The 9,413-nt window shown below is 44.5% G+C and overlaps 2 protein-coding genes across 3 annotated transcripts in view; both read left to right on the forward strand.

The window, feature by feature from the left end:
* Positions 1 to 166: 166 nt before the first annotated feature.
* On the forward strand, positions 167 to 3,809 carry LOC102191989 (actin, cytoplasmic 2). The gene is made up of 7 exons (XM_005750184.1): positions 167 to 273; positions 1,307 to 1,432; positions 1,522 to 1,761; positions 2,264 to 2,510; positions 2,595 to 2,786; positions 2,873 to 3,054; positions 3,142 to 3,809. Exons 2-7 carry the CDS (start codon positions 1,310 to 1,312, stop codon positions 3,283 to 3,285), a joined length of 1,128 nt encoding a protein of 375 aa, XP_005750241.1. The 5' UTR covers positions 167 to 273; positions 1,307 to 1,309; the 3' UTR covers positions 3,286 to 3,809.
* A 1,781-nt stretch (positions 3,810 to 5,590) lies between these two features.
* Positions 5,591 to 9,413, forward strand: part of fbxl18 (F-box and leucine-rich repeat protein 18) — a 6,389-nt gene continuing 2,566 nt past the window's right edge. Inside the window, exons 1-6 of one of the 2 annotated variants that reach the window (XM_005750186.2) lie at positions 5,591 to 5,647; positions 5,755 to 5,968; positions 6,661 to 6,858; positions 6,992 to 7,341; positions 7,731 to 7,866; positions 7,948 to 9,026. In XM_005750186.2, the coding sequence (XP_005750243.1) occupies positions 5,915 to 5,968; positions 6,661 to 6,858; positions 6,992 to 7,341; positions 7,731 to 7,866; positions 7,948 to 9,026 (1,817 nt within the window). In that variant the 5' untranslated portion in view covers positions 5,591 to 5,647; positions 5,755 to 5,914. Of the gene's footprint in view, positions 5,648 to 5,754; positions 5,969 to 5,989; positions 6,061 to 6,660; positions 6,859 to 6,991; positions 7,342 to 7,730; positions 7,867 to 7,947; positions 9,027 to 9,413 lie in introns of those variants that run through there. The other variant, XM_005750187.2, reaches the window with a different exon arrangement.

Genomic DNA, 9,413 nt, shown 5'->3' on the forward strand with positions numbered 1-9,413 from the left:
ATATGGGTTAGTTTAGTGGAACTTGTCCCCCCACTGCTATGTCAGAGCGCACAAACCATGATCTGCATGCGCCACACCCAGTGGATGGAGCCGAACCAATCAGCGGGCGCCGTGCGGAAAGTTCTCCTTTTATGGAGAGGGGCTGCAGCACGAGCCCTCATAAAAATCCTCCACTTTATTGGCCTTCATTGCAGTCAAGTTCAGACACTACATCCTACCGGTGTGTAGCGCTCAGTCACAGTTCTCCTACACCGAAAACCCTCCCTCACACAGGTAAGACAACTGCGGAATGTCGGTGGAAGTTTCTTCCTCACATTTTAAGGCTTTAATGTAACATTTTAAACAGCGAGTGTTTTCTTTTTTTTATATATATATATATATATATCACTCCTTAGCTTACGAACCAAGTCTTTTTCTCATTCGAGACGTCTTTCAAGCTGAAGCCACTTGCTAGGCTTTACAGTGTTCCTATTATTTTGACCGCCACAGTTTTAACCATGTAACGGTTCGGTTTAGAAATGTGGTGACATGTTGCCGCTTATGTTTAAGTGGGTGTGAAATAACCTTGCCACTCGATGCTGTCACCACTCTGTAGTCCGACAAATCAAGACTACGTGTTAAAGGAAAAAAGCTTGACCTTCTCGCTTTCATGTAAGCATCCACTGTGGCAGGTCTGCAGCTCTGGTGTCTCCGGTTTCAAACATTCAAACACCAGACCAGGCAAATGCAGATTAGATGGATTAGGCTTATAGAGACTTTACTAATTTTGTAAGTAGAGCTTCTGAAATTAAAGGTTTTTGCTGTGTCACTGCAGCTATCAGTTAATGTGCAAATCCTGGTGCGTCTGCTTCAAATAAATGTGCGAAGTTGGCTTTTTGTTCGTGTAACCTTGCAAATGCGGCAGTCACGACGTTCAGATATATCAGATTTAACTGTGATTTGTAGAAGTTCGTTCAGCTGCTAAAGGGTTTTCTGTGTGGTTAACGGTTGTGGTGAGCTCGGTGAAGGGAGTGGTCGCCTGTCGGTGTCATTTGAGGTTTAGCGACACGCGGGGCGGCTTCCGGGCCGGTCTACAGCAGTCTCTAAGCTGCATTCACTTTTGCCTTATATGGCCATGGCCAGCCCGAGTGAGAAACTGCCTTTGTTTCTCAGCTCTGGATTAGGACTCAACCTTGCGCCACTGCGACATCCAGCGTCCGTTCTCAATAACTGCAAGACTTCATCCAGGCTGTCTGCCAGATGTATCGCACACTGCTGCTGAACATTAGGATTAAAAATCCTTTCCTCCTGTTTCTTCTTCATACAGAAAATGGAAGACGAAATTGCCGCCCTCGTTGTTGACAACGGATCTGGAATGTGCAAAGCTGGCTTTGCAGGAGATGATGCTCCACGTGCTGTGTTCCCCTCCATTGTTGGACGCCCCAGGCATCAGGTACATATTCCTTAATAAACCTCACATACCTTGTAACCTTTTCATAACTACTGACCTTTTCATAATCGCACTGCTCTTTGCATTCCTAGGGTGTAATGGTTGGTATGGGCCAGAAAGACAGCTATGTTGGTGACGAGGCACAGAGCAAAAGAGGAATCCTGACCCTCAAGTACCCCATTGAGCACGGAATTGTCAACAACTGGGATGACATGGAGAAGATCTGGCATCACACCTTCTACAATGAGCTGAGAGTTGCCCCTGAGGAGCATCCAGTCTTGCTCACAGAGGCCCCCCTGAACCCCAAGGCCAACAGGGAAAAGATGACACAGGTAACAAGAGCTGACACCTTGACGAACTTCCCCCTAAGTCAGGAAACTGTTGAGCTGCAGTGCCCAACAACAGGAAACTATGTTGCCACTCGGGTGTTTCTTCCCCTGCTCAATCTGTCTTTCCTCATCCTCCTTCAACCCTCCAGGTTTCCTCTGCCCTCGACTGATCTTTTCAGCTCTGCAGATGCTTCAGGTTTCTATCTCTGCACTGTGATGCATCAGGAATGAGCTGCAGCATGGGCACTGCTGTTTATAAATTAGACTGAGACTTGTGTTTAACTACACGGGTGTCTGCATGAAGCAATGGATGATAATAGAGCAGTTTGCTGCACTTTAACTTTTAGAGTCAGTGTAACAAAGCAGTTTTCTATTGTAGTTGGCATAATACTCAACCCAGTGTGCTGTTCTTTCTGTACAATTGAACTAACACATAGAAACTTATTTCAGATTACTCTGACTCTTAGTTTCACTGATCATCTCTTTTCTCCTGCTGTTCTTGCAGATCATGTTTGAGACCTTCAACACTCCTGCCATGTATGTGGCCATCCAGGCAGTGCTGTCCCTGTACGCCTCTGGTCGTACCACTGGTATTGTCATGGACTCCGGTGATGGTGTGACCCACACTGTGCCCATCTATGAAGGCTACGCTCTGCCCCATGCCATCCTCAGGTTGGACCTGGCTGGCAGGGACCTCACAGACTACCTCATGAAAATCCTGACTGAGAGGGGCTACAGCTTCACTACCACAGGTGAGCATGAGGATGGTTTTTGAGACATGATGTGAGGCTTTCAGGGTTTTCTTATCTTAACTGTAATGTTTTCTTGTCTCACAGCTGAGCGTGAGATTGTGCGTGACATCAAGGAGAAGCTGTGCTATGTTGCCCTGGACTTTGAGCAGGAGATGGGAACTGCTGCCTCTTCTTCATCCCTGGAGAAGAGCTATGAGCTGCCTGATGGACAGGTCATCACTATTGGGAATGAGAGGTTCCGTTGCCCAGAGGCTCTCTTCCAGCCCTCATTCCTTGGTAAGCAGCATCAGCTTTAAGATAGATTTCTGTGAATTGTTAAGCAGTTGTAGCTGAGTGATCACTAACGTTCCAACTCTCCACAGGTATGGAGTCTTGTGGTATCCATGAAACTACCTTTAACAGCATCATGAAGTGTGACGTTGACATCCGTAAGGACCTGTACGCCAACACTGTGCTGTCTGGAGGTACCACCATGTACCCTGGCATTGCTGACCGCATGCAGAAGGAGATCACTTCACTGGCACCCACCACCATGAAGATCAAGGTAAAATTCTTTTTCTGTCTGTTTTATTATAAGTTTGTAATAAATGGACTGTATTCATTGCTGACAACTCTACTTCTGCCCTTGCAGATTATTGCTCCCCCAGAGAGGAAGTACTCTGTATGGATTGGAGGCTCCATCCTGGCTTCTCTGTCCACCTTCCAGCAGATGTGGATCAGCAAGCAGGAGTACGATGAGTCCGGCCCCAGCATCGTCCACAGAAAGTGCTTCTAAACAGACTGTCCCCACCCCCACCAAAACACACTGCTACAAACCCAAACTAGCTCAGCATACATGCCTACACCACCACACTGGTGTATGCTGAGCCTACACCTCTTCCATTTTCCCTCATCACTCTGGCTACGGCACCATGCCCCCTGATGGGGAGAAACTCTGCAGGAAGTACGGAGCATCCCAGGCGGTGTGAATGTGTGAGAAACATGATATCCATTGTCGTGTTTGTGTAGGTCATTCCAGTTGTCTTTGTTCACCACCTTATTTGCCTCTATGAAGGTTTATTCTCTGGTGGGCTTGCTGCCCATCAGAACTGTAGTATTGCTTAATATGTAAATTATGTAATCTGAAACTTGTTTTGTTTTTGTACTTTCAGCCTTAAATGATACTTGGTCCAGTTTGTTTTTGTCATCATGCAAAAGACAAGGCTTGTACCTTGTATTGAGGTGTATGAAGGTTTGTGCATAGGGCTTTAAGCCTCTGGTGTACACAACAACCCAATAAAGCGCACATGTCTGACTCAAGTCTGATTTTGTCTTTATGTTGAATGCATCAAAGTAACCTATTCATCATTTGGCCTCAAACTGCACTCTGGGAAAGTTGTTTCAGCTTATGTAAGACTTAGTAAAATGCATCTGGAAGAGACAGAGGCTTTGCTGGTATAAATGGCAAAAGTCAAGAAGTGTGACACTTGGAAGTTAAACCATAGTGGATAGTAGGTTCAGTTTGCACATTAAAATTTAATAAAAGATGAACTCTGCACCCTTAATTTACGGGGCAACACTTGTGACTTCAGTGTCATAAATGTAGTTGTGTGCTGTAACAATAAGCTACACCTGTCTCATGTTAATCTTGGCAAAAATATGACTGAAACAATAGTGTCTTAAATGACAAATCCAAGAACCAAAGCCTGCTTTTGTCTTAACAACACTTCAGCTTGCAGCTCGTAGGAAGGACTTGGGGGGGGGGGTGTCATGTGAGGAAAGGAATCAAGGATGTCTAAATTAAGAAATGGGATAAGCATTTGGCGTGAATGACATTGATGGCTGGAGCCCATTTGGCTACTGTTTGCATGTCAGTATAAGGTGCTGCACATGCAACAAACACTGATGCATCAAAGCCTCCATCCAAACACTGTATTATGTGAATTCTGTAGATTCTTTTCTCAAGATTTTTCTTTAATCAGTTTTTTAAAAGAATTTAACACACTTCAGTCTGACTGCTGTCAAGAGTTAAACAGCAAATTTTACAGTCATCAGCCTTCATGGCAGGCTAAATACTGAAGATGGATTTTGAGGAGTATAACTTTACTACAAAAATTTTCTTTATAGTGCCATCATGTGAATAACTGATTATGGGAAACAATAAACAGCTTCTTTTTTTTTTACATTAATGACTTTAGAAAATATATAAGATGTTATATAGTTCTATACATTAGGAAATATAAAGACTGCTGCACTGAAACTTTACTATCTTTGTTTAACACTAAAGCTGGCATACATTTGTCTTACCAATACTTTAGATTTGTGAATATTCAATAAATCCTGCATAACTCTTATCAGTCTGCATGCCAAAGTCAGGAGTGCAGGAGAAGTAATATGTGAGGGTGGGGCATGTATGAAAACAGCAGGACTGGTGATTTGTGACTGGTTTAGCATATGAGACTTTTGAATTCTCCCTCAGACTGTCTTCTCGAGAGGCTTTTGATTCAGTGGAACCAGCTATTCCTCTCATAAACAGTTCCCTTACATCTGGTTGTATTCCAGCTGCCTTTAAACATGCTGTTGTGCAGCCTCTTATTAAAAAGAAGAACCTGGACCCTGCTGTTTTTTCTAACTACAGACCTATTTCTAAATTACCATTTCTGTCTAAGGTCCTTGGGAAAAAATGTTTTTAAGCAAACAGAGTATGTGGGAAAAGTTTCAGTCAGTGTCAGGTCACATTACAGAGATGGCTTTTTTGAGAGTTCTTAATGATCTGCTTTTAACTGCTGACTCTGGCAGCCCTGCCATTTTAGTTCTTCTAAACCTGTTTGCTGCCTTTGATACTGTGGACAGCAAGATCCTGCTGTCTCGTCTGGTATATGTTACCTCTAGGGCAGTGGTGGGCAACTCCAGGCCTTGAGGGCCGGTGTCCTGCAGGTTTTAGATCTCACCCTGGGTCAACACACCTGAATCAAATGATCAGTTCATTACCAGGCCTCTGGAGAACTTCATGACATGTTGAGGAGGTCATTTAGCCATTTAAATCAGCTGTGTTGGATCAAGGACACATCTAAAACCTGAAGGACACTGGCCCTGATTCACTGTAGTGACCCCTAAAGGGAGCAGCCAGCAAAAGAAGACAGCTCTGTTATCGCCCTGTATATATTTTTTTATATCTATCTAATAGCATCTATAAAAAAAATACAAAACTTTATTTAATAACTTTTACAAAATAATTTGTATTTTATTGTGTAAATTGAACCAGCAGGAAGTGTGTCCGTCGCAAAAAGATGTCCGACACGTGCGACAGCATATATCGTCCGTGCAGCTAACGGTAACACAAACGTTCAGCCGCCTGTGGTTTCACGCAGCAGATTCACGGAACATGAAGCTCCAGCTGGGTGGATGAGCCTTTTTTTAAAAACATGAGTGGGGATGTGTGCGGAGTTTCAGACGGCATGGATTACCAGATTTTACAGGTTGGTGAAGACGGCGTTCACAGTTAGTTAGCAGTGCTGCTGAGCAGGTCAGCTCAAAGTAACGTTAGCGACAAAATGTTAACGCCGGTCAGGTAAGGTTATGCTCCAAACACTTTACACAATTATTTTTTTTAATCCCGAGTTTGGTTTACCGGCGTCGACAGTGTGTTGGAAATAAGTGCGTTTTGGTGTGTGCGCGTGTGGGTTTGTTTTATCGAGAAAACCTGCTAAGCTCAAACGCCCTGGTACTATAACCATTAAAAGGTTGTATTGTCCCGAAGTGGTATTATCAAATAAAAAATAACCTGGAGCACAGGGACCACTATTGCCATTTTTCTATTAAAAATATTTCATTTTTATTTTGTTTCTGCTAAATAATGCTTCAGCTATAGTGGGGGTCATACTTCATGAATAAAGATAAACCATGGAGAAATGATTGTTTCTGATCGAGTAAATTGAATCCTTAACACATACCTGATATTAATGTTTAAAAAAAAAACGTACAAAAATGACACTAAAACAGGACACATTAAAAGGAGAGCTGTACAACAGCTACATAAAATAATACTGTCATGGTATAAATTATATTGTCAATTAAATTCCTCCAAAAGGAATTTAATTGACTAATTTTCTAATATTCTCCAAATGGCCTAAAAGCGCCTGTCACTGACACTGTGTGCTGTCTGGTTCAGGCTGTGTGCGATGAGGATACCTTGTCTTCTTCGTCCGTGGGGATGTCAGATTTGTCTGATGAAATCCTGCTATGCATCCTGCGCCATATTCCAGTGTGTGACCTGCTGCTGAATGTGGCAAATGTCTGCCAGAAGCTTAACACGCTGTGCCATGACAAGACCCTGCTCACACATGTCAGCCTGTCTGAGGATTATTGGGTAACTTACTGCAATATTCAAGTTCATGTATGTGTACAACTTTCCATGTATTTAAAAAAAGAAAATGCCTCTGTAACAGCAAGTTGTATTCTAATGAAACATTAAATAGACTCTGTTCTTTATTTCTCTCCAGGCTGATGACGCATTGGTTCGACGCATACTAAAGCAGCTGGCCAATCATGTGCAGTCTCTGAGCCTGAATGGCTGCTACTGGCTATCTGGCTCCACCATGGAGCACATCGCACGCTGCAGAGGAGTGACGCACCTAGATGTCACCGGTTGTCGCATCACTTCACTTCGCCTGTCCCGTCTCCTCTCCTCCCTCGCTTTCCTCAAATCCCTCGCTTTTGACGTGGCACCAGGTTTCAACTCTGCTCAGCTCAGCTCAGAGGCAGTGGATGCACTGAGCCGCCTGTCAGAGCTTAGGCAGATGCTGTTGACACCAAGTTACGGTGTAGTGCCATGCTGTGCCCAACTCCGCAAGTAAGGATGTTGGCCCTGACCCAACTGTGTTTTTTGATCCCTTTCAAATGCTTAGGAGCGGCCCTCTTCAAAGTATAGAAATATTTGGACAATGTCACAGTTTTTATAGGTTTTGGCTCTCTGGACCACCATACTGCGTTTCCTTGAGGTTTTCTGCCAGTCCTTTAATCCAGCCACTCTCTGATAGGTTTACTTTGATTTTTCTTTGATCTGCTTAATTTTCATGACATAACGAGGGAACATGTCTAATTAAAAAAATCTATAAATAGCCTATAAAATGGCTGTCATTTGTAAATTATGTGACAGCTGTGTCTTTGGCTTAAAAAACAAAAATGTATGATATTTAAATGATACAGTGTTGTGTGCATTTGCTTGTCGTTGCACCGTAGGCTGATGTTGCAGTTTGACATCCCAGATGTGACCAAAGAGGGTGTCGGCGTTTGCTGTCAGTTAATGGTCGGTCAGAGCAGCGTGCCACATTACAAACAGCTTGAGGAGTTCACTGCCAGGCTGGCTCCAGGAGAGGTGAGTGTGTTGGGGCTTATGTCCATGAAACCTGTTCCTATATGGGCTTTAATTAACGCGCTTGTGTTGTCATGTTCTTAGGTAAACCAGACCCTGCTCCTCCTATACCTGGCAGTGTTCAGCGTTAACGTTCCGAAGCATCTCAGAGTTTTCCTTGTGTCCATCCCCGGCCCAAACCCGGCTCCCTGGCCTGCTGCTCCCTCAGTGGCTCAGAGCTTGGGTGAGCGGGGCGACCTGGTTGCCCTGCAGCTCCCTCGGTCATGGCTGGACTCTGCATCGCTCAAGCAAGCTCTGGAAGGAAACAGCCCCAAACACCTTAGCTTCAGCCGATGCCCGGCATTGTGGCCACAGGTGTTCCAGTCGCTGTTGAACAGTGGTGTAAGAGACGCCACGCAGCTGGTTAGTCTGAATCTGAGCGGGATCAACCACGTTCCTTACTCGGAGTGCAGGATTGTGGAAGATCAGCTGGCTGCTGGGACAATGAGCCAGCTGGCAGACAGCTGTTCCAACATTAAATACCTAAACTTGATGCACACACATTATCATCATGAAAACTCACCTGGGCTGGAAGGGGAAACCCACCTGTGTGCCAGCTTGGCCAAATTCAGACACCTGCTGTCTCTCACTCTCCCTGCCTGCGCCCTGTCAGACGGTTTAAATACAAATCACACGCAAATGCAGAACACTCATCTCTCTCCGCTTTTCCAGGGATTGAAGAAGGTTCCTCGTGTGGGCCTCCAGAATTACAAGCCTGCCTCAGAGTCCTCTGTGTCAGGGGACAGCACATCGGGGCTCGCTTTGCTGTTAGCTGGCTGCCTTTTTTTAGAGACCTTTGAGCTTATCGGTCCAGGCTTTGCTTCCACACTGCCTCGGCTTGAGCCGTGCACTCGTGCAAGCGTGGAGCCTCGTGGCATGTGCGCTTGGGCACGAGGAATTGGAGACGCACATTTGGCGGTGCTTGAGGCTTTGCCTCAATTGCGTCGCCTGACTCTGGCTGGTCTTCCTGGAGTTCTTAGGGGAACGGGACTGGTACAGCTGGCAAAGCAGTGCAGAGACCTGCGAGTATTATCCCTCGCCAATCTGGGTTCGCTGAAAACCATGAACTACACCGCTGCCTTGCTGGACACACTTAAACAGTGCACGCAGCTACAGGAGCTCAGGTAAGAAGATGACTTTGTGTTCGCTTTGTTTATATAATAGTATGAAGTATGCTCATAGTATGAAAATGTGCTTTAAAACTGTCTGATTTCATACACCTGAAGCAAGAACATTAACATCACTTAAATATTATTCGTATTTATCTTTCTTTTTGCCCCCTATAGACTGTTAGGTTCATATATGCAAATGAGAGGATCTCATCTAAGAAGCACTAACCTGTATGACTGTCCAGCAGACAGTTGGCTCAGTTTTTTCTGTTAATTTGGAGAAAAAAAAACATTAAGGAAATAAAATTTGCCCAACATTTTAAAGTTGACCAAATTGACCTGCCCTTGACTCTCTTCAATCAAAGCATTTAATGTTAATTACCTGTAACGTGTAATTTGTGA

The sequence above is a fragment of the Pundamilia nyererei genome, unplaced genomic scaffold (genome assembly GCF_000239375.1).
Source record: "Pundamilia nyererei isolate P.nyererei 1_Seehausen unplaced genomic scaffold, PunNye1.0 scaffold00265, whole genome shotgun sequence".
Classification (NCBI taxonomy): Eukaryota; Metazoa; Chordata; class Actinopteri; order Cichliformes; family Cichlidae; genus Pundamilia; species Pundamilia nyererei.

Coding starts and splice junctions, on each gene's coding strand:
- LOC102191989 (XM_005750184.1), top strand. CDS start 1,310: ATGGAAGACGAAATTGCCGCCCTCGTTGTTGACAACGGATCTGGAATG. Junction 1,762..2,263: donor ACAGGGAAAAGATGACACAG/GTAACAAGAGCT, acceptor CTGTTCTTGCAG/ATCATGTTTGAGACCTTCAA. Junction 3,055..3,141: donor CCACCACCATGAAGATCAAG/GTAAAATTCTTT, acceptor CTGCCCTTGCAG/ATTATTGCTCCCCCAGAGAG.